The sequence below is a fragment of the Marmota flaviventris genome, chromosome 10 (genome assembly GCF_047511675.1).
Source record: "Marmota flaviventris isolate mMarFla1 chromosome 10, mMarFla1.hap1, whole genome shotgun sequence".
NCBI classification, from domain to species: Eukaryota; Metazoa; Chordata; class Mammalia; order Rodentia; family Sciuridae; genus Marmota; species Marmota flaviventris.
In genome coordinates, this window is record NC_092507.1 from 59,062,733 (window position 1) to 59,087,653 (window position 24,921).

Sequence of the window (24,921 nt, forward strand, 5' to 3'; positions counted from 1 at the left end):
TTCTTTTCCTGCATTGTTCTTTCCAGCAGCTTCCATGTAAATAAGTTTTTTTTTTTTTTCAAAACAAAAAATTGAATTGTTTTAAGCTCCTATAAAGGTAAGACCATGTGAATATACTTTCTCTGATATTTGAATCATACCTAGACCTTTATAGTGGTATTTAGGCACAAAGTAGCACAAAGGCCAATAGAGTCCAGGTGATAGTCTCCCAACACAGGTGTTATTAAGTTCCTCTTCAGTGGCCTCTTTAAGATGTTTTCTCTCTAAACATGAATTCTTCTGCAATGAGGAGGCCAATGAGATGTTAACTTCTCCCTGACTAATCCCAGATTTATTGTGAAAGAGACGTGATGATGACAATATGGGCTATGTAAATTCATAGTTTAAATATCATGCTAGATTACCCTTTTCATTCATTATGTTCAGTTTAGTACTAAATGAAGATACTAATAAATGGCATCCCCTGAGAGTGTAAGGTGAACTCTTTTGAAATGTGTTATGTAACTTTGCACCTGGATTTAGATAAAATATACTATAGTTAAATTCAGATTAAAATAAGTAGTCATACTTGACTACTCTGGGAATAACTTGTATTTCATATAATAGCTGAATCTGACTTATTGAAAACGTAAATTTTAATCAGATAAACAGAACTTTGAGTTGAATAAATATTGAACAAAGTTCAGCTTAAGCAATAAATCTAATGATGCCCAATTCTGATAAAAGAAAATAGGGCATCAGATATCATGAGTCTGGCAGCTTTTTCTCCTCTTTCTCATATTTCAAGACTATAAAAATTTGCTCTAATGTCCCATAGCATTTATTGCATAATTTTGTGCATTATATTAATAACTTTGTTTGTATCTAAGAAGTATACATTAGGCATAAAAATCACAGTTTTGTTGTCTTGCCAGCTTAAGTATTATGACTCAAGTCAATTTGCCAACATTTCTATTGTAGATACATTCCAGAACACTTAGGAACCCCCTTGACAGCTAACCCCTATTGTGCCCCTTCCCTGAAAATACAAGATTGTTGTGGTGCTAAAAAATTAAGAAGGAGTTGATCAGATCTTCAATGATTAGACTCTGGGTCTAGCCCAGAAACTCCATGTTAACTTCAGACACTCCATCCTGCTATTGGCTTATGCTCCTAATGGTTGTCTTTCTGAGTTGGATTTTGATTCCCTGCCCTTAAACATATCTGGAGGAAAAGCTTCAGATGTTACTGAGTCACACAGTGCATCCATGCTCTGTTTGGGAAAGCCTGTTTTGGACCTCTGGCCAGCAGTACTGCGTGTACCTTTAACCGAGTGTCACTTAGCGCTCCAACCCCAGCTAGTCAGATCAGCCACACAGGTGATTATGGGCAACAAAAATAAAAAAAAATCCATCTTCCCTGGAGGGTTTTGTTTTCTCAGGGGAACTACCTGTCTGAGATTATCAGAGAAGTCCAAAGCTTACTTATCAGAGAAGTTTAAAGCTGAGTCCTCAGATATCACTCAAGACCCTACTTTTACCTGGTAGAGGACTGGAAGGGCCTTTGCAAAGCTGACTGTGAGGGAAAGTGACTTCTGAGATGATGTACATCTCCAGAGGATGTACTGTAATTTTCTTGAAAGGATCTGGGTTTGGGACTTTCTTAAATATTAAAATCAATTCAGAAAATATCCATTCCATTGTTATAAAGATGAGTTTTATGCTGACTGATTAGGGACTAGACAGGCAGCACATGAACTCTGCCCTTGAGAAGGTCAAAGTCAAGCAGAGGAGTCAGATATGGAAAGAGGCATTTACTATAGATAAACACACCCACCCTGAGTTATTGGTTGCAGAAATTTGAGCCACACCTGGAAGTAGGTATGTCCTTAATCTGATTAAAAGCACATAATAAAAATGTTCTTTAATTGATGACATTTCTTTTTGAAACAGATTATTCCAAGATACTTTCTACAAAAAAAATCATTCTCATATTGACTTACAGAATGAAAGATGCTGTTCTATGGCCTTTTATTTTTTTTCTAAAAAAATTTTTTTTCTACTGAGTTAGGAGTCAGACATGGTATCCCTTTCTCTAGCAGCATGTGGTGCTTACTTGGAAATACCTGGTCACTCTTCTTTGTTGCATTTTCACCACAGGGAATGTGGCTATAGATCCTTCTATTACTGTAGACCCTGCTGTCCTCTGCCTTCAGACACCAATTGAAGTTTGTCTCCATTTCGAGGACCATTTCTCTTTTTCTTCCTTTGTCTCTTGCCAATGTCTCATAAATCTGTAAACTGCAGGCTATTTGCTTTGCCAGCAGATTCTGCCAGCTCATAAGTGACACAGCCCAACCCACTAACTAGTTCTTAATTAGAATAGACCCCCTATATTTTTTAGTGTCAGTCAAAAGTAGCACATGGAAAGCATGCTAATAACTAGAGGTACTACATTTCAGACTCATGAAATGCTTACAGTCTTAATCTCCTGCAGGCTGTAGTTGTCAAGGATGACCAGAAGAACCTATAGCAACATCGCTATAGAAAATCTGACCACATAGCCATGAGTACCAATTGTTAAGATTGCAAAAATAAATGGAGAAGCTGTTCCGTACCTTATTCATTTTATATATAAATCTAGCTTCACTCAACATTTTGGGATTATTGTTCCCTATCTGTCTGAGTCAGGAATAATAATAAACAATATAGGCTCTGCATTATAATTATATTTCTAGTCTTTTCAGTGTGAGGAAGAAGGCTTTCTATATGTGGAAAATGGTAGTTGTTCTCAATACACTATGGCTGAAGTTATCTAACACTAAAAAAAAAAAAAATTCGGCACTATACACCCAAAATTTTCAATGTTAAGATTATAGGAAATTGACATTCAGAAAACATGTAAGCATTTTCAAATGTATATATCAATTAAACTTCACAACAATTCTAGAATATTGGTGCTATGTAGTCCTGTTTTAAAGATGAGGAATCTGAAGTTTAGAGAGATGAAGCTAATTTATCTTTTACCATCTGGTAATTAGCAGGTTGAAATGCAGGTCTTCTGACCATGGTATCCTCTCACAACAGCAGTTAGTATTCAAATCATAAGGAGTAAACATGGATATTTGAAGTTTTGAGTATTTGCGTTTGGAGATAGAAGTCAGAAATTTTGGTTCTTTAAGAAAATTGATTCGGGGCAGAGAAGAAAAACAATGGATCTCAATAGCCAACTGTTGTGTGGTATCTATGCCAAGAAAGTCAGGTTCCATCCAAGGATTGAGCATAATGGGGTAGAAAGTCAAACAAACAAAAGGCTTCAATTCAGCTAGCTATCTGGATGAATCTGTCAGAGGTCTCATGACTATTTGGTTTTTAATTATGTCTTATAATAAAGCTTCTCAAAGTTGCTGTCATTAGCCTCTAGGGGAGTCAGTTTTTTGGGCTTCTTGAAACCTGAGATGAGAAGCACAAAATGGGTTTTCCTCTCCTTTCTCCTCCAATTCCCTCCCAGTCCATACACCCTATACATCAATTATGGTTTGCTTTCCTTCCCCAGGTTCACTAAATATTTGCATGGTAGAATATCACACCTCAATGTGGATACTCTGAATGTAGTCAAGAATGGCAAAGAATGCAACCTTAGTCAGTGGATAAGAATGCAATATTCTAGAGTAATTCTAAAATCGTGTCTAAAGTTCAAGTTCTAGTGATGCTATAGAGTGACTGCATTGTGTCTGACTTGGCCAAACCATAAGCATAATATCAAATACTTTTCTTTCTAATCTTATTTCAGTTCTAAGATTTCATATATCTGTGTGATTTTTGATTAATGTCCATCTTCCCTATTAGAGTGTAACTCCTTTATGGCAAGGTTTCTGAAGGGTTTTGCTACTTGTTGTATTCCAAACACATAGTATAATAGTGTTGGGCACTTAATAGGTAGGGACACAGTGAGTGCTGCATGCTTGACTCCCCATGTATTATGCTATTACATATTTTAATTCTTAGTTTTTTCATTTATGAAATGGGAAAAATGAACCCAGTAGCAAAATGTTAATGTAAGAATGTTTTAAAAATATATAATGTGTAATATCTATGCACATATATATCAAGTGTGGGAGGCACTAGATTATGATAGGTGATATTATTGTTGGATGATAGGGTCTGTTTCTTAGACAGAACAGATACATTTCCTCTCAGATGGCAGCCAAATATTAAATATTGAGCATACAGGAAATTATTTTTAAAGAAAAGATCTGGAGAGTGACTGAAAAGATCATGGCATCGTGATTCCAAGATGTGCCAAATTCAGTAACAATTACATGCACATTATCAACCTCATCTAGACTTTTCACAGATGTGCAGGGTAGATAACAGAAAAATAAGAGTAAAAAGGGGGGGAATAAGAACTGCTGGAAACCAAAGAGAAATGAAAATTTATGTGAAAATGCTGCTATAGCAACCTATTGGTTTATTGTGTTGCTTGATACTTAAGGCTTGAAAACAATATGATATCATTTCTTCCTAGGAACAGACTGAAGAATATCATGCATCGCTGTCTTAGCCCCAAGGGGTATCTATCTTTAGTTGTGCATTTGAATAAATTAATGTTATTATAATACATTAGGATACTTTAATGATTCTAGACTTTATTAAGCTATTTAAAATGTATGTCTTGTTTACTTTATCAATTTTAATGAAATTCATAATTTTAGATAAGAGACTTTTGGACTGCTTTATTTGTGACAGTTTGATTCGCAGAGGGAGGATCATCCCTTTTAACCCTACCTCGAATAAACAAAGGCTGCAGTGCAGGTGACAAGCCGCCCCTGACTGCGGTGAGTTCCCGTATCCCTGACAACCTGGCCTGCAACTGAATTTCTCCCCTCTGCTTGAACTGCTTTTCTAATATCAATATGTCCATGGTTTTAATGTCAAATTTCATCCCACAGAATAATAACACAACCATTTTGGAAAGATTACGTTTACAATAAAGGAAGACAGAATTCAGCGACAGAATCCACTTTCCTTTCCCCAAACATATGCTGGGTTTACCATGTCCCACAATCTAAAGTGACAGGATCTAGCTGTGTGAATACTTTGTTTTCCATCTGAGACTGAATTCAAATAAGAATGGCTCTACTTTATAATTATTAAAAGGCTATAACTCATTCTTTCAACATTGTGTGTTATTCATGCTAAATACTATGTTAGGTGTTGGGGATGTGATGGTGAACAAGGAGAAACCTCATTTTCAGGTAAGAGTTTAAAAGTGAGATGGGACAAGTAAAAGAAGCTGAGGATGTTTTAATAAGTGCTTTGATAGAGCTACCTTCCCAAATAGACAAGGCTCTGAGTGGCATTCCTGGAGAAGGGGGCATCAGCATGGAGATTAAAGGACTAGTCAGTGAAGGCAGACAGCTCAGGGGAGCTAGGGATGAAAATGTGTAGAAAAGTTCTTAAGCAAAAGGGTCAACATGTGAAGAGGCATGAAAGAAAGCAAGCATGTGCAATTTGGGGACGAAAACTCTCTCACTATGGCCATAGTTCAAGTTGTGAGGTGTAGAATAACAAGATTCATAGCCAGAGAGGTAAACAGGGGCTAGAGGGTGAAGGCCTTCCATGCCATTCTGTGTTGATAGAACTCTGTCCAGGGACAGTAAAGAACTATGAACAGGCCTCATGTATAAAGTGATAGGGTCAGATATTTATTTGTAATGATCACTAAATTTTAAGAAAGCAACCAAATTCCAGGTGTTTACTGATGGACTCTACATGCAGTATTAATACCTGGATTCTAATCTGTCCTACATCAAACTCATCATGGTTCTTCCCACACCATTTTTCTTGTTTCAGCCTCCCTCATGGACTCACCATTCACTATATTGTTTGGATATAAAGCTGAAATTATCTTCAAATTGTCTTGCCCCATCTAATTGGTTACTGAAATAAATAAACACTACCACTTCTCTCTCTCTTGCTTTATAGTTGCACAGCCTGTACTCCAGTTTGAGCCTTATTTTACTTCTCCCATCCATTCCCCCAATTGCCTCAAGAAACATTCTGATAGGAACTGCATTGTTTACTACGTTGAGAAACCCTTCAATAGCTTCTGAATGCCACAGAATCCAGTCTGAATGCTTTACCACATTTCAGACTGTTCAAGCCTTTCTCTAAGGTGCCTTGCTAGTCTTACTTCTTATTACACCTGGATTCATATGTTGCATCCTAAGGCATTAAAAAAAAAAAAAATCTCTATACAATGCTGACTTGAAATTGATCATGTTCTTCCCTTGCCCATGATTATTTTCAACCCTTGTAATGGTTGAAAGTATTCTTCACCATTTGGTGTCCAGTACGAAAGCTACCTTTGTCCTGAAGCATTCTTTAATCCTCTGATTTGAACTGAAGAGACTCTTTCTGTGCACTTTCACAGGAATCGACTAAAAAATCCCTGAGGATTTTCTAACTAAGTGCTTATTTCATTTTGTTGATTTTTATGACAAATTCTAAACTCTCTAAGTCAGGGAATGCAATATGGAGTTGGTCCACTTTCCTCTTTGCTTGACTGGCCCAGATTTTAAACATAATAATATGCATTTGTATCTCATATGGACATGTGCTGTCCAATTTCCAGTTGAGGAAATGCTCTCAGTTGCTTTGCATATTTATTCTTTACCTCCATGGACTCCACAGGAATGATGAGACTTGTACTGATAAGACACTGATGGTTAAAAGGAATGAAATACCATCAGAATCACATTACATTACATTACATAACATTACATAAAAATAAGATAACACTAAAAATGCATGATCCCTCAATGCAGGAACTTATTTGCTTTTCAAATTTTTCAAATTATCTCATAGCTGATAAGTGCCCAAGGCATATTTGTTGAATGAAGAAGTAAAATCATAAGTTAGCAGGAAAATTTTCTTTTCTTTTCTTTTTTAGACCAGGTCTTACTTACTATGTTGCTAAGGTTGGCCTCAAACCCCTGAGCTCAACCCATTTTCTTGCCTCAGCTTCCCAAGGTGCTGGAACTAGGGTGCTTGTCAGAGCACCCAGCCCAGGAAAAATACACCCTTCTAAATCAAAACATGTAACTTCTAACTCTAGTAAGAATGATCTTATACATGAAAAGGTGAAAAGAGAGAGACAGATAGAATATATTTCTTGTTCCTTCTGTATAATCAAAGTTGCAGTGTAAAATATAGGAGGCATCCTGACATGGGAATCAGAAAATTTTATTTACTTCCCATTTTATTCTTAGGGATAGCTTATTCCTTAAGTATAAACTGGTTGGAATTATGCAAGGAATGGGTGAGATATGTAAGTATGTTGTAAGATTGCAAAGTCAGCAAGTAGGGTAAAAGTTGCATGCTGTTAAAATTGCCTTTGAAAAGTTCTTAAATGTCTTATTTTAAGCTACCATACTTTATAACAGTCTCCAAAATGGAGAGCAAAAATCCTAAAATCAATAGAAAATGATGTGTTAGAGTTTGAGAAAATAATAAGAGTTCATTTATACTGTAATTTTATCTCATTTTTATAGTTTTTTTCTACTGTATGGCATTTAAAATTTATAATATACTAGGATACAAATAAGTAAAAAAAATTAGAATGTGTATATTCTTAATTTTCCTCAAATTAAATTAAATTAAATCTTATTCATAGGTATACTCCAAAAAGCGTTGCTGACCACTGCTTGTCCATTATTGAGGAGCAGATGACATTGTTGGGTTGTTTTATAGCTATGCTATTAAATATACACCTTCAATGTTAGATTCTCACAAGGAAGAGAGAGATGCATACACTATTTGAGATGTATGAGAGTGAGGAGCATCTGAAAGAGCAGCAAGGTATGGACTTCCCATCATGTGTATTTTTCCAGCTTAGCTACTGAGTAAAACACCAAGTTGTGCTCTGTATGGTACTTTACATGTTTATCTTCTCATGCTTTTTTTTTTAATTCCAAGTAGCACCCCAGTTGTGAAGAGTTCATTCTTTGTAAGTGAAATAAACAATACAAACATTTTGTAAAGCTACCATATATGACAGTGTTTTGAAAATCCTAGTGCATTACACAAATGTGATGAGTTCATAATTTTTGTGGGGGAGGGTACCAGGGGTTGAACTCTGGGGCATTCAACCACTGAGCCAAGTCCCCAACTCTATTTTATATTGTATTTAGAGATAGGGTCGCACTGAGTTGGCTTAGCGCCTCACTTTTGCAGAGGCTGACTTTCAACTTGTGATCCTCCTGCCTCAGCCTCCCGAGCTGCTGGGATTACAGGTAGGCACTACTGTGCCTGGCATGAGTTGATAATTTTGACATGAATAAAGTACATGAGAAAGAGGATAACTGAAGACCCAAAGAAATATTTTAACTCATTCTGCTGATTTCCTTAAAAATTTAAGTAGAGAAGACACTCTTTACTAAATTCCTTCAACAGATGAAATTTATGGACTGCCTAGACAGTAGGCAGGAGGAGTCGGGGCAGTGCAGTGTTGCCCGCCTGTAATCTGAGCACTTGGGAGGCTGAGGCAGGAGAATCGCTAGTTCAAAGTCAGCCTCAGCAAAAGCGAGGTGCTAAACAACTCAATGAGATCCTGTTTACAAAAACAATACAAAATAGGGCTGAGGATGTTCCTTAATAGTAGAATGCCCCTGGGTTCAATCTCCCAGTACTCCCTCCAAAAAAAATAGAGTAGGCAGGAGGAGAGGAATGGTCACTGACATAATTATGATATCTCATATTATTACCTCTGTAAAGCCAGGAATGAAAAATCATCATTGTCTGACATGAAATCTCACATTCACCTGGTCATCTGTGTGGTTGATTGTAGGCCCTTTCCAGTCTACAAACTGTCTCCTGATATATATTATGTATGTTTGTTCATGCAGACTTTAAATACATAAGTATCTTATCTTTTTCACCAAGGTAAATTAGAAATAGTTATGACATTTTCTCTAAAAGTTTTGTAAAGAATGATTTATAAATGCATGGACTAAATTTGAACCATGCTACTTAAAAAGTCAAGATAGTATACTTGTCATACTATCAAATGCAAAAGATTCCATTTTTAAGATGCATGTTAGTTTTTGACTAATACATTGATAATTTTTAATGTTTTATTATATGTTTTTCATTCATAAGAGAAATTTCTATTTATAGTATTTATAACTTTTGCATCCCTATCTTGAATTATGATGAAGGATTAAAAAAGAAACAATGTTGAAATTGATTTCCAAAATGCACTGCTATAATGGGCCCTTTGCGTAAGATCAGGCAAAGTGAATAAAATGATATTTTGAATTTAATTATTTAGTTAGCATTTTATTTTAATTGATGAACAATTATTATATATATTGGGGGCTACACTGTGATGCTTTCAAATATTTATATATTGTGGAATGACTAAATCATATCCGCCCCATAAAAACTGGGAGTAGTTAAACTGGCCATAAGAAATCAGAAGGTGTAACTTTCCAGGTGTCAGGTTTGAATTTCATGAAATCAAGAAGAGGAAGGAATTCATCCACATAAGCATATAGCAACATTTTGATCTAAGACAAGATTGTAATTCTGACTTCACAAAGTGAAATACTTTTTGACATGTCAGTCCATTACAATGTATGGTTTAACCTTAATCCCAGGAGACTGTACTGTTATTAAGCAATAGATTAATTTTATATCATTAGAGACTTTTTTTGGCTTAAAGTTACATTGGATGTTCTAGAATTGTCCTTTTATTGCATATAAGGAATATGTTTCTTCTTATCAACCTTCTCTATTTTCAAGAGAAAAGGTTAAATTTTGGGCACTCCTTATAACGGATCGCCAAACTCTGATTTTACTAATCCTAAAATGTATAGACAGCAAAATTAAGACTACTGGGACTGTCACTGCTAGGTATGCTGAAAGAGATTAAAGAGTTAAATAATGACTACCTTATTCAAAAGAGTAATATTTTAATAATAACCATATAAATTTAGTCAGTGTCAAAATGCTTATCTAAACAGTGCAAATGTCTGAGATTTCTATTATGAAAAACAATTAGTCTATAATAGAGATACATTAGGAGCCATCTTTGAAGATGGCATCCAGTAATTCTTATCTCTTTATATTCATGTCCCTGCATTGTCCCCTCCCTCATTAAAGAGAGTTGTCCTGTGCAGAAATAAGATATTGCATATATAACACAGCATGCCTCTGTGACCAGGTCATAAAAGATAAAGCAGCTTCTACTTTGCTATATCTGGAATCACTAATTCTGGAGGAAGCCCATTGCCATGTTAGGAAGACATTTAGGTAGCCTTATGGAGATATCCACATGGCAATTACCTGAGGCCATCTGCCAACAGCTATCACCAGCACTAGCTTGCTGGGTATATGGGATGAACTCACTGAGAAGCAGATCCTCCAGCCCAAACCAGGCCTTAGTATGGCCAGTGGCATGTGGTTTCTTGATGGCAACCTTCTGAGAACCCCTGAGCCATAACCATCTAGTTAAACTACTCCTGGATTCCTGACCACAGGAACTGTTATTCTGTTATATTTAAGTTTACTTTGTTAATTAGTGATAGATAACTAACAATGACAGCTGATACAAGAGAAAGAATGTGGGGCTGTGAGGTTGACAAATCTAAAATGTGTTTTGAAAGCAACTTAAAGTGAATGCTCTTGGACTGGTTATTGTGTCTTAAATTTTTCATCAGTAAATCTTAACTCACAGAAGTGTGTAGAATAAATGAGAAAAAAAAATTTAAGGACCTGGAAAGTTTTTTTTTCTCCTTAAGAATATAGTTCTTTCTTTTCTTTAAAGTGGGCTTAATTTTATATAGTTTCTTTTTTAAGAGGGTTTCAAGCTGATTATTTTCAGCACATAGAAAAATGGACTTTACAGGGTGAAGAACTGCATGCAAAAAAGGCTAGGGATGTCCAGGCTCAGCCTCTGTTTTCTGTATATTTGGATGAAATTCTGACTTTGAAGAACTTGATTTAAGATAAATGTATATTTATAAACATTTCCTAACATGTAAAAAAAAAAGTGAGGTAAATTATTTTTGACTCTTCATGTAAGCTCACAGAGGTGTGTAGAACAAATGAGAAAAAAGAATTTAAAGACTTTCAAAGATCTCTGGGAAACAGAACTCCTCCAAAGCTCACAAAAACTCTTCCTCCTTCTGACAGGGTCTCTGACAGCATCTCGCTCCTGGACAGGGTCTCAAAGGTCAAGAAGACAACTCTGAAATGTGTTGTATCTGTCTCTGCCATGTGTGCACTTGATTCCATTTTTTCTGTGTCCTTGACTAAATAAATTGGGAAGTTGTAAGTGAGTATCTGTATAAGGAGTATCCTAGTTTGCAAACCTATAATCAAACTGAAATGCCTATACCTTTGGTATTTATCACTGACATTTCCAATTATTTTTGATAAACTCTGCAGAGCCATGACCTACACTCAGTGCCATAGTAGAAGGGTTTAATCCATGGGTTCTTTTGCAAGATTTCCTAGATTTAAATCGCAGCTCTGCCACTAACTGCAAAAACTTGTACAAATGACTTAAAATATGCTGTGTTTTGTTTTCCACAAGCAAAATCTAATAAAAATAAGAGTATATTTCTCATCAGTTTGTTATGAGAATAAATGTTAATATTTGTTAGCAACTTAGAATACTAGCTATTCAAATAGCAATAGATAGTTTTTCCTTTTGATGAAGTAACTATTTGAATAGCCTGGAACTTGATGGTGAATTCTTAGGGAATATAGTCACAACCATTCAGCAACCAGACTCCTTCTCTCTACATATACTTTACATTACAATAGTTTGTAAAGGAAATTATTTATAAATATTTGAATATTTGAATAATTCCTTATATAAAACTGAGAAAATGATAAATTCATATACTTCACTCAGAACTGAAAATATGTTTGCCTTTCAAAAGTGCATCTGATTTTCACAGCTGCTAGATTTTCCCTAGGTGTGTGAGTGTGTTGGGGAAAACATTGATTGGGGAGAACCAATCTATTTTTTCCTTGTTAGCAAGTAGTTCTTAAACTTTTTTTGAAAATATAATAAAAGCTGTAGTATGTCATCCCAATAGGAAAAAAAAATCACTGAATCTATGATTATGGGTACAAATAGGAACCTTGCTGTATACAGTGTAGGCCAAGAATGTGGACTGAGAGTTATTGCAGTCTTTTTTTTTTTTTTGGACAATGGTATCTGAATTTAGAAAAGGGAAAGGGAGATAGAACAGGAAAAAAAAAATCCAGGACACCAAAGTATTGGAAAAAATTTGGCCTTTAACAAAAGAGCTCTCACTTGGATGACAAATAATTCTGATGGTTACCTACTATTCCATTAATAACATATATTAAAAATGACTTTGGGAGACAGGTAAAATAATGTAAGTCAGTGTATTTAAACTCTTTTGTAGGGAACTGGGTGTTTGAGAGGTATTGCAAGGACATACTGAGAGGAGCTCTAGACAGGTGGAACTGAGGCTTCATTCACCCCACATCTATCAGGGGAGTGCTATGTTCATAGATACTAATTCCCAAATAAGGTAATGTTTGAACAAAAAGTTCCACACGTTTCAAGTTTTGAGAGCACTCTACTGGATGTGTGGACATGTAGATAATCACAAACTGACCATTTTTCAACCTGGGTTATGAGGATCTGACAAAGACTATATTTGAAGACTTAGAATGTCATAGGTGGAATGGGGGTGACCACAGATCATTTAATCTCATTCTCAGTATTATAAAAAAATATACCACAAAGCCCCAATTAGAATTAGCAAAAAGCATAAATTAATTAGTGAAAAGAATAAGAATTGAGCAACCCAAATTATAAGAGGTTGCAAATAAAATAGTTGCAAAAATTTAAGGTAAACCTACAGTGAGATATTCAGAACATTAAGTCCAATGTTAAAGTGGGAGACTATCTTCCACAAACCACTTTTTGATTCCAATTTCAAAATCAAAGTAACTTCTTATCTAATCCATTTTCACCTATCATGGCAATTGTAAGTTCTTGTGTGTTTTTGCCAGCTTTCTCTTTGGATGTTAGTTTCAATTAATTTTGAGCTCGGATCTGAGTAAACAAACCCCATACAACTGTGTTGAATTATACGGAATTGCCAATATTTGGCTTTTCTGTTTTTTACTAAAATATGGGCAATTTAATATGACTCATCCTAATATTTTTCTTGAATTTGTCCCTCCCTAATTTTGAAGCAAGATATGTGTAGTATAGATAATAATCCTTACGTCTGTATGACATCTTCTAGTTAGCCAACAGCTTCCTAGAAGCCTCGATAAGAGCAGTTGAAGAGGTATGAATGAGCCTACTGGTTCAAAGAAGAAGAAAGTATCAATCCTTGTCTTGTTCAAAAGCTCTTACCAAGACTTGTGTGGTTTCTCTAGGGTACAATCATACAGAACTGACGTTATCGTAGCCCCAAATCCTCTGGTTAGTTCTTTAACTATGTATTTTATCTCCTCTACAGACTGCTTCGTGATAGAGTATCTGAAACACAGTGTCCCATAACACAGAACGTTCCACTGTCTTATGGGAGAGTCAGGCAGGTGCAAGGGTGGAGGCTTATCAAGGAAGCCAGGCTGAGTCCACAGCGCCGTTGCATTTGAAGTGCTCTTGTGGGGGCTCTGCTCAAGTCCTTTAGAGCCAGGTTTACTTCCCAAGTAAATATGGTTGTCAGAAAGAGGCTTGGTGTGCTGGTTCAGAAAGGAAGCAAAGAAATGAAAGGCTTTGGCACTGGGGGATTTGCAGGCATTTCTGAGATTATATAAACCAATGTGGACTTTCCTTCTGGATGCTATTAGCTGCTCATCCCTCCCACGTGGGCCCCTTCCTTTTGCCTGCTGCTGAGAATCATTCAAGCCAGTTAAAGAAATTGCTTAAAGTAAGTATCTGAAACACAAACACATTAGCTCCCAGTGCTTGAAACACAGCAATAATCACAAAGTCCTTACTTCTTCTCTCCTTTGTACCACTCAAAGGCCGGAGGCGGCACACCTGCACCTTCGCACCTTATCAATCCGCTGCGTCCGGGGATCACAGTGCCCGATTTAATTTCCTGAATTGTAGGAGCAACTGAAAATGAAAAATAAAAAATAAAAATAAATAAAACCTGGTTGGTAAGAAAAAAATAATTATCTGCAGCAAAAATATAACATACATATATTTTTATTCCTTCTATATTCAAAGCAATCTTATACCCGATATGCCAATGCATCACATTTGCAGTATTTTATGCTTGAAACACAAGACTAGTCATTTTCAGCTTCATTTTTCAAGTTGGACAATAGATGAATGTTCACAGGGAGCAGCAGAGTAAATGCAATACATTTTGGTCTTACTTCCTGTTGGAAAAAATGGCATGGTGAGGGGAACACTTCATCTGTACTCCAGTCAAACTACACTTCAATAACAGCTCTCCTTTATTGAGTAATCACCAGGAGTTAGTCAATGGACCAGGTGCTTTATGTTCCTGATTTCCTCACAGTAATTCTCTAAGCTCGATGGTATTATTCCCGTTTTACAAATGTGAAAATGGAAGTTCAGAGACGTTAAACAATTTGTCTAAGGTCACACAGCTAGGCAGAATTCGTAATTGAAGTTGGCCGTGTTGACGCAGGCCTGGACCCTTTCTTATTCTGTTTTCCCCTACTTACTCCCCGGGTTTAGCAATTTAGTGATTTTGTTATGTGCTTTCATCTACGTGGAAACTGCTTTTCTCCATTTCCACGGATTCAATGCCTATTTTAGGTGTCATGGTCTCCATATTCTTACTTTAGCTGGAAATAACTGTCCCTTCTGTGAGTATTATTTATGAGTTGCTCATGCCTTACACTTTTGCTTTTCTGTTGTAACGATTTCATGGATATGGGTAGCTTCCTGGTTAGCTCCTGATGGCAGGGTCAATATCCAATTCATCTTTGCACTTTTAGAAATCAAAGCATAGTGCCTAGCAGAGAGTGATGCTTAAAAACCTTTTGTGTAACCCATCTGTTCCTTTAGTCATCAGATGGTTATGGAGCCACCAGGAGGCGCCAGGCCTTTTTCAAGGGACAAAGCAATTCCACTATCAGCCTTATTCCAGATGAGGTAGGGATGAGGAGACAATAAACAGCAGGTATAAGGACACAGAAGTCTGAGTAAAAGTCAGAAGGTGATAAAATTAATTATAGTAAAAACAGAAACAGTAACAGCAGACACCTTACAACAGGGAAGTAGGAAGAATTAGAGCAAGGAATGGAATGCGATGTTTTAGATGGCTGTCTGATTAGGCCTCTCTGAGAAGGAGGATTTACAAACTGGCTGGGTGCAAAGGAGTGGTTATCTCTGTGCACATCTGGAGAAGGCCTTACAGGAAAGGAGAACAACCCAGCTGAAGCAATCCTGATTTGTTTGTGAAATACCAAGATCAGTGTGGCAGAAGCAAGGAGAAGAAGGGAATGTGACAGGGGTCAGGGCCCAAGAGGAACAGGACAGGAGATCAGGTGGGACCTGGAGGGCCATGTTCCCGATATGACTTTTACCCAGTAAAATGGTGAGCCACTATAGAAGAGAGGTGGGATCCGCTTTGTGCTTTGGAAGGAGCCCTCTGGTTGCTACGTCATGGAAAGACATGGGTGAGGCCAGGATGGAAGGAAATTGCTGCAAATAACTGAAGTGATGGCAGCTCCTGCAGAGTGGCAAAAGGTGGTACAGAGTGGCTGGGATCCAGGCCTGTTGTGATGATGGAGCCCCAAGGACCCCTTGACTGCAGTGAGAAGTGAGAAAAGTAGATGATGAGTCAAGGTGACTTCAGGTGGCTTACATGACTGCAAGAATGCCATCACTGAGAGGGGAAGTCTGTCGGGGGAAGAATTTTGGAGAAGATTTTAGGCCATTGATGATATGTCTTTTCACAAATATTTGCTTTTATACCAAGCTTTTAACATAGCACATATGTTAAATAACACAATGGGAGAGAGTTCAGTACAACTGGATCCTGGAAAATGCAAATACCTGGTTCACTTAGAAACATGACCCGAGTAACTGTGTGCTCTGAATATAGTTAAGTTTCCTTTGGAAAGCAATGAAAAAAAATAGGGTTTAATGTTTTTCAATATGTGGTGAATATAAAACCTGGAAATAAACCTTCATAAATAAAACATTGTCTTTTTTTTAATACCCTAGTAAATTCATCACTTTCTATTAAGGGTGATTCTTCATTTTTAAATTATTGCACCTCTATTTTTCTATGGTATTTTATTCTTAATCGTAAAGATTTAATTTAAATAAGGTTCCAGAAAAAATCACAAATACCTATTTTTATTAAAGTACTTGCTAATAACGTGGTGAAAAATAATGGAAGAATGTTTATCAAAAATATTTGAATGAGGAAAGATTGCAAGCTAATATACACACACGCATACGAACACATAAAAATACACACAAATACAATGTAAAGAATACTTTAGCAATTTTTAATTGTTTTGTTAAGGGAAGATTCATGTCCCTTTGTAGAAAGCAATAAAACCTATAAAATATACCTATAAATAAAATTCCACTCATCTGCCAATTAGTATGACACTGATTTGCTTGTAAAAGGTACAGGTAAGATTGTATTTTTACTATTGTTGTTGCAGGCTTTCAACTTGCTCCTTGTCACACTAACAGGCCGTAATCTTTCATGATATCCAACTATTATTGAAGATGAAATAACCATATGCAACAGGAGATCCATCACAAGCTTCTATTGATAACCTGGTTAGTTTAATTACTCTCTTGTTTGTCAAGGGGGCCATGACTCATTACAAACAAAAGCATGAAATCCGGAACATTGCCTGAAAACCCAGGCGTAATGAACCGAAATAAAAATCTAATTTGTCATTAAAAGGCTTTTATGCAGTACAGTGTGCATATGGTTTGGCACAGGGTGCTTTACCACACAAGTTAAAGGGACCTGATCCTGTTTTCTAGGCAGTCATGAAATGCTGATGCACACCGTGAAAGAAAAGATACCTAAAATGTCACATGAAGCATGAATAAATTGTGAATCAATCAATAATTAATAATGATACACATAAGAAAATATCCTAAGAACATTCTGTGTTCTTAGGATAGAGTAAAAGGGCTATGGGCACTAGGGCAACCAGTGTAGATAGGGGATTGGTGTAGATTGATTTTGTGGCCAACATTACAAATTCAAACCTAAGACTCTATTGAATTTTCTTAGTACATAAAAATTCATATTACTCTTCATCTTTTGAAAATGACTGAGAGGAAGAGAATTCATGTGCTTATTTATTCATCATTTCTTCATCAGTTCAATAAATATTTGTAAAAGAGACCACATTAGTGAAACATAATAATATTCCCTCAAAGAGCTAATACAGAGTGATACAATCTGAGATGAAAAAAAAGCAGGGCAAAGGAATAGCAAGGTACGGAGCAGTCATGGAGCTAGTTACTTATAAAGTAATGTTTGAGTCAAGAATTAAATGATGTGATAATAATAGTCATGTGTTACTTGCAGGAATTAAGGTTTTAAGTGAGAAGCATATTTAGGTGGAAACGTGCGTTTAAGTTCAGCATCTGTTTAAAGCACAGAAAAGTAGTCATTTTTGATGGCTTGAGTATCACTGAGAAGAATCCAGTAGAAATGGTAGTTTGGCAGCTGGGGTCCAGATTTCGTAGGTCTGGTAGCCCCTGGTGAAGGTTTTGAATATTACTCTAAGTAAGTGATATTTGGGAGATTTTGAGCACAAGAATGATATTTTGATTACAATTATATAAATTGTATTTGACTGTTCTATGAAATATAGTTTGCAGAGAAGCAGCTAGGGGGCTGGCATAGTACCTTAGGATGGGAAAGTCATTGGACATACCATAGATAAGGCAGGAATTAAGAAAAATTAATTCAATAGATCTTTGATCACACTGGACGTTCTCAATTCCTTTTAGTTAACTGACAATGCCTGAACATTTTTAGTGAAATTTCAAGTTATACTGTTCTGAACTCTATTACTTTGTACAAATAAAGGGGTTCTTTGACCAACAACAGACATTTCTGATTATGCCCAGTAGGTTTCTTTCATATAGTACTTCTCAGAGATTGTGTTGTCAATGTACATCTTATAAATCTCTTCCTGGATAGAGCTTTTTAAAAACTAGTGACCATAGAATTCCAGAAGATTTTATTTGAGCATCTTGTAGGCTTGATATTTCTTGAGACATATCTGCATATGTTGGACTATTGGATCTCCAAGTTCTATTCCACATTTTCAGTTATGTAATCCATGACTTTTAAGATGAACAGTTAGCATTGGTTCCATAAGCTCCTGAGTGCTCATGAACTAGATTGTATTTACAAGTTTCATGCTAGGAGAAAGCTTCAATTATTTGCATCCTAAGGATATGGCATTAACTTGGCTGGGATAGATGTCCCTGAAAACAATTCTAACTAATTAAATTTCCAACTGGAGCTGTAACAGTGAAAATTGTAAGTATGCTTGGCTAAATTGTACAAAACAGTCATTTTACACTAAATTGTTCCATATTTTAAGAAATCAGATTGGGCACTTCTTGGGAAAATGATTACATGATAAAACTAAATCATTTCTCTCCAAGTCTATTTCTTTCAACATTATATTCCTACCATTGCTGTGTAAATTTTGGCCTTGCACTAGCAATGTAAGCTGACAGTAGGAGTGTACATGTATGCATCATAATGTGTTTATGTTTCAGGAATTATTAGGAAGGTAGTTTTCTGTTCTGCTCTGATGAAATATTTTAATCACAAAAGTAGCAAGGAAAGTAAATGCTTGAACCTCTGAAATTCGCAATAACAATGGAATGATTGGAAAAAAACTGATATATGTGTACTGCTGACATTTAAGCCCACCATCCTTGTGCCAAATTGTATATGACTGTGAGCAGAAGCAATTACACAGTGAAAAAAATCCATTTCAGAGGAATGTTATTAGATAGATACAGGTAAGAGCAGAGAACAGATGTTGGGGAAAGCCAGCAAAAGGGTCAACAAGGGGTATTTAACACCTGTGTGATTAGATGCTCAAAAAAGAAGAGTCCTTCCTTTTCATTTACTCAGTGGGATTTTTTTTTCTTGCATTGTTTATCCAGTCATTTCAAGAAGAAGATAATGAAAGGTTCTTCATCCAAAACTCCAGGCTCTGCAGGTGCAAACAACAGAACCTCTGTACTTGGCACTGACAAGCCTAATCAAGATTCATTTTCTTAGTTACATGACAATAGCCACAGAGACCTTCTGTCTCTTTTGCCATACTCAGTGAGAGCTTCAGTTATATACAAACTTATTATAAAAAAATTAAATGAGTCAAAAAAATTACTTTAATAACCATATCAAGTCAAGGTAGTTTGAATGAATCTTTAGATCATATGGCAAAAACTTTACCAATGCCCTCATACCTCAAAATGATGGCCAATAATAAAAGTGCTACATAAAATAAATGGAACAACAAAGAAGAGTGCCCAAAGAGAAATAGAAAACTTAGATGTCCCAAAGAGAAAGAAATCAGTCCTACAGTAGCTACATAGTTTGACAATACTATGGTAAATAAGCATGTTGATGTTGGGCTGGATTCTAGAATTTATAGACTATAGTAACGAAAACTTTGGCCAGTCTTTGAAAAATATGTAAAATTTCCAGTACCTACCAGAGAACATACATATAGGATATGATTGATACATTATTGGTTTCTTTGAAGTGCTGGGGATCAAGCCAGGAGCTCTACCACTGAACCACACCTCCACCCCTTTAATATATTATTGTTACAGATGAGGATGATGATAGTTGAGAATGTCTTCCTTGAAGGTGGGTGGGAAATAATGAAAAAAATTTCAAAGTTTATCACAGATTTTAAAGAAACATATCTCAAGGTCAACAAACGTTTTCCATGAAGCCAATATGCCCTTACTTCACAGACTCATTTTACTTTAAATGACATGAATATCTCCCTTTATTGCTGAGAAAAAAATTTGTGAAAGAATAATTTGTTGAATCTTTTTTAAAAAAATAAAACTACCAAGATACAGTTGAATCATAACCTTTATGATTTAAGGATTTCTAAATTGACTTAAACCTCTGGTTAGCACCCCAGGAGATAAAAACAATCTGGTTTGTAATGTATCTCCAGCTTACCCCTGAACCTTAAACATTTATACAATGCTAAAATACTGTATTGAAAAAGCTATACTTTGCAGTCAAACAAAAGTGGGCATTTGCTGAGTAACTTAACTCTTCTAAATCCCAATTTTCTCATCTGTAAAATAAATAGTAGCTACTTCACATTGCTGTATAGACAGTATAAAACAATTCATGGAAAGTGTGTACCTTAGTGCTTTGCACTGAATTAGCAGTCAATAAAAACACTATCTAAAGCAGGAATTACTGCAGGAAAATAGGGTAGTATCACCATACTCCTTTTAGGAACATGAAAAAATGTTAATATATGGGTAAAATAGAAAATTTATTTTCTAAAAAATTATTGCCTTGGTGCTCAAGCATGCAATTAATTTAATTAAAACCTGGACTAGTATATTCTTACTTCCCCTGAATTCTATCCATGTCCTGCAGTTAATTAAGAACCTCTTTTCTGAAAGACAGATATGATAGACTTTGTTGTCTTTTTTTTCATGGCATAAGTTTAGGTTTCATAATGTGATAGAACATGTGAAGCACATGTAACACAAAAGCATCCCTTCAAGAAAGACATGCATTTGCAGTAATGAGTTATGTGCTCAAGAATACAAAAGATCAATTCATTGATTCAGTTAAGCATATGATGAGGTCATTTTCTTTTTCACAAAAAAAAAAGACAGTGATAAATGGAATTTCACATGTAAGCTTGACCTTAATGGTTTTACTAAACATTTAATATCCAAAATGACAGTGTACTAAGCTGTGATATGATTTCCTTGTACTTCCAGAACTACAGGAAAAAAGCAAACTATTTGGTGAGAAATTTCATAAAGCTGAGATATATGACTATACATGAAATCTAATTTTAACAACATTAGTGAAGACCCTTGTACTGGCTTCTTAAATCCGCAAAGAAAATTATATGCTTATTGTTTGAGATTAAAACTTAAGAGATTCTTTTCTTAAGCTCAGATTTCATGCTATCATATTAAACTCTTTCAAAGCATTAAATATACTAAGTTATCATTAGTCATTTATATTGTGATGTGAAAAATATGGAATTGTGTTGATATGAGTATGTGCTGTTATAGGCCACTGAGGATTGATGGATGGATGGATTACTGGATGGATGGGTAGATGGGTTATCTGTGACTCATAAAGATGTAGATAAAAATGCAGTAAGAAAAAAAAGGGGCTACACAATGAGTAGTTTGTTGGTACTTAGGCAGAATCCATTCATATCATGCTTTTGACAAGGGTCAACACTGGTGAAATTACAGCTTGAAGTAGCTGTCCCTTGTAGTCAGCAATGCACACTCTACTGAGGCATCCACTGTAAAATATGTGTGAGATTTATTGGGCCACCAGCTGTATCAATAGAAATTAAAGGGTTCACTGTTTTCCTAGCTATTCTCTAAACTTTCTTTCTTTAGACTTGTTCATGATTTGATCTCTTGTCTGTTGTCAGTCATGCTGAAATTATAGCTGTATGTGATTGATTTGGATACACTGGACAAGTTTGCAAGAATTGTGAAGTTGGGATTCTCCAAAGGCATCTCTATTCTCAGCATGTACAGTCTTGTAATAGAAGTTACACTCAGTACAAACCTTAAAAATCTTAAAACATTTCAATGTATTTTTTAATATTGAAGGTAATATAAATTTACTGATACAAAAATATTTTTAATAAATCTTCAAAAATTATAGATTGGAACATTTCAAATTCTTCCTTTAGATTTGCCTGTATAGCATGAGAATATTATTGGGAACTTTTTTCAGAGGGAAAATGTTTCTAGTTTTATAAATTAGCCAAGATATTTTGATGTGGCTTCTTTTATTGTTTTGCTTTAAGTCATGTTACACTTTTAAAGACTAATAGTGATCTTTGAAAATGTGAATGAACTAAATTTGTGTATACATTGAAAATCTTTGCAATCAATCTACAAAACTATAGCAATAATGATATACTTGGCAATACCATTAGTAGACTTTTCACTTTGGCCAGTTCCTCACTGGGTCATGTTTCCTTCTGGATCTAGGACCAGCTTTCTCCAAAGACCTTATGATAAATCTGAAGACATTAAAGAATATTGGGCTGATATGATTTCTGCCCTTACTGAATAAGCACTGGATAAGATTTCTTAGTTGCCTAAAGGGCTTATTATTTCTTCTGGTTCCTGTGGCCTTCAATAATCTTAAAATAGAACATTGAAAAAGTTGATTAAAATTCAGTTATTAAACTTGTTTAATTCTGAAAATGAATAATTCATATTACTAATATATTCTAAAGAATTTCATTCCTAACACATTGTCTTAGAGGAAGTGAAAAGTAAGCTTTGAATTGCTAGAATGAGAAAGAAAATAAAGAAAAAAAATAAGGATTTATATCATAGAAATACAATTATAAGCCACCAAGTTCTTTTTCCCTTTCCCTCAAATGCATGAGAAAGAATGGTAGAAGTCTAGTAAGACTTAAGAAAATATGTTAAGTGAATCATATTTTCCCAAACTACAGATTACTTAATAAGAAAATGAGCATTAAACTAGAACCACTTTTACATCTCTGTTTATTTAGAGGTGAGAATTGGCTGTATGATGAAACCTGCATTCTGGAGTATGTCATATTATAGCATTTCCTTATGGTTCAAAGAGCAAATCAACAGACATCATGGCTGTGAAGCAGGTGTGATGTATCTATAGACTTTCCATGAGCTTACAAACAAGAAGAAAAAAAATAACCTAATGGGAAGTGGTAGCTGTTGTGCAATACAAAGAGGATATTTCTTCTCATTAGGCAAACATTGTTTCATACACTTGTATTCAGGGAGAAAGAAAGTGAAATCAGAACAAACAGAAAATAGTAGCTAAGAGAAAAAGAATGAGAAAGAAGGAGAGACATTTTACCTACAAAATAGTATATTTCAAAGAATTCAGAAGATGTGGGAGGAAACGTGGTGGGAAAAGTATAATTTTCAAAAACAATAGTATGAGATTTGGGGGACTAAGAATATTTTACAAGGAAAAAAAGTGCCATACTTCCTACAATGATTAAATAAAAACATGGTATGAGAAAACTCTGCCTATCAGCAAACATAATTTGACAAGTGAAGAGGGTGTCAAGAAAGGAAAAGTCTGACTGACAAAAAGAGAAATTCTGTCAGCAAGAGCAGCACATGAATACATTATTACAAAAATTTTTGGGCTCTCTCTTCTTCCACTCTGTGAAGTATCTATAAAATAAAGCTGACACTCTCCTCATAATCTCAATCTCATTCAGAGCCCTTCAGTCAAAATCACTAAATAGTCTTTATTTACTCCTCTCATGATGCAGACTGTATTTCTTTTTAAAATAATTTTTAGTTGTAGGTGGGACACAATTCCTTTATTTTTATTTACTTATTTTTATGTAGTGCTAAAGATCAAACTCAGTGCCTCACCTGTGCTAGGTAAGCACTCCACCACTGAGCCACAACACCAGCCCCATACTTTATTTCTTGTGCTTATTGGACAGTTACTATTAGCTATTCATCAAACTCATTAGAAAGCATTTCTAAGTGACTCTATAATCTTGTTGCTTCTGCCTTAAATATGCATCTAGAATTTTACCACTTCTAACCAGCCCTGGAACTAGCATGCAAGCCCACATTACCTCTTTTGTTTTGTACGTGTATATGAAATTGACACACACTCTATTTATTACTGAGCTACATTCCCAGCCCTTTTTGTTTTTTTTATTTATTTTAGCTTTGAGACAGGGTCTTGCTAATTTCCATGCTGGCCTTGAAATCCAGATTCTCCTGTTTCAACTTCCCAAAGAGATGGGATGACAGGGATCTTTTTTGTTTATTTTTAGTTGACACAATAGTTGTGCATGTGAATGGGGCATGGTGTGACAGTTTGATACATGTATGTGATATGTAATGATACCACCCAGGTAATTAGCATTTCATTTCCTTAAGCATATATTGTTTCCATGCTTAGAATACTACAGTGGTTTTCTAACTGACCCTTCTGGTTTTCCCTTCCTCCTTCCTTACTCAGGTTGTTCTCAACACAGCTGCCACAGGTGTTTAAGCTAAAACAAGTCAAATCCTCCACCCTTACTAAACACAGCCATGCTTCCCTCTACAATAACAATAGAAAACAAATTTATCATGTGGCCTACAAAAGGCTAAGTGAAATGACCACATGTCCAATCTACTTTAGACATGCTGAAGTATGGTATTTGTGGATGCATATGCCCCTACAGGATTTTATATTTGACACTTCCTCAATACAGGATATTCATCTTTCATATATCTTCACATCTTGCTTGCATTTGCTTTTATTTCCAATCACTGTTCAAATTCCACCTTAATAAAGAGAACATCCTGGACCTATACAACATAATGATCCTAAGTCCTTCATCCTGCAACTATTTTCTTCTTGACAATACCATTCTTCACACCAATGATCTCTATACTATATAGTATATATTTACTCCTTAGTCTGCAGATCATCTCTCTCATTGGAATATACAACCACAATGGAAGAGGCCTTATTTTGTTCAATGATGCATCCCAAGTCCCCTATATAGTGCCTGAAACAGTAACCCCTAAAAAATAAAAAATAAGAAAATTAAAATATCACTGTTGCTGAGTGAGTAAAGAATGCAATACAATGACCATTCAATTCTATTACAGAAATGTTGCACATTTTGTTGCAGGTCAAGGAAGTTGTCATTGCTGAATAGAAAA

The 24,921-nt window shown here is 35.5% G+C and overlaps 1 protein-coding gene across 1 annotated transcript in view; it reads right to left on the reverse strand.

The window, feature by feature from the left end:
* Positions 1 to 24,921, reverse strand: part of Negr1 (neuronal growth regulator 1) — an 819,223-nt gene that overhangs the window by 179,799 nt on the left and 614,503 nt on the right. The window contains exon 5 of the mRNA XM_027949536.3: positions 13,986 to 14,106. Within this exon, the coding sequence (XP_027805337.1) occupies positions 13,986 to 14,106 (121 nt within the window). The remainder of the gene's footprint in view (positions 1 to 13,985; positions 14,107 to 24,921) is intronic.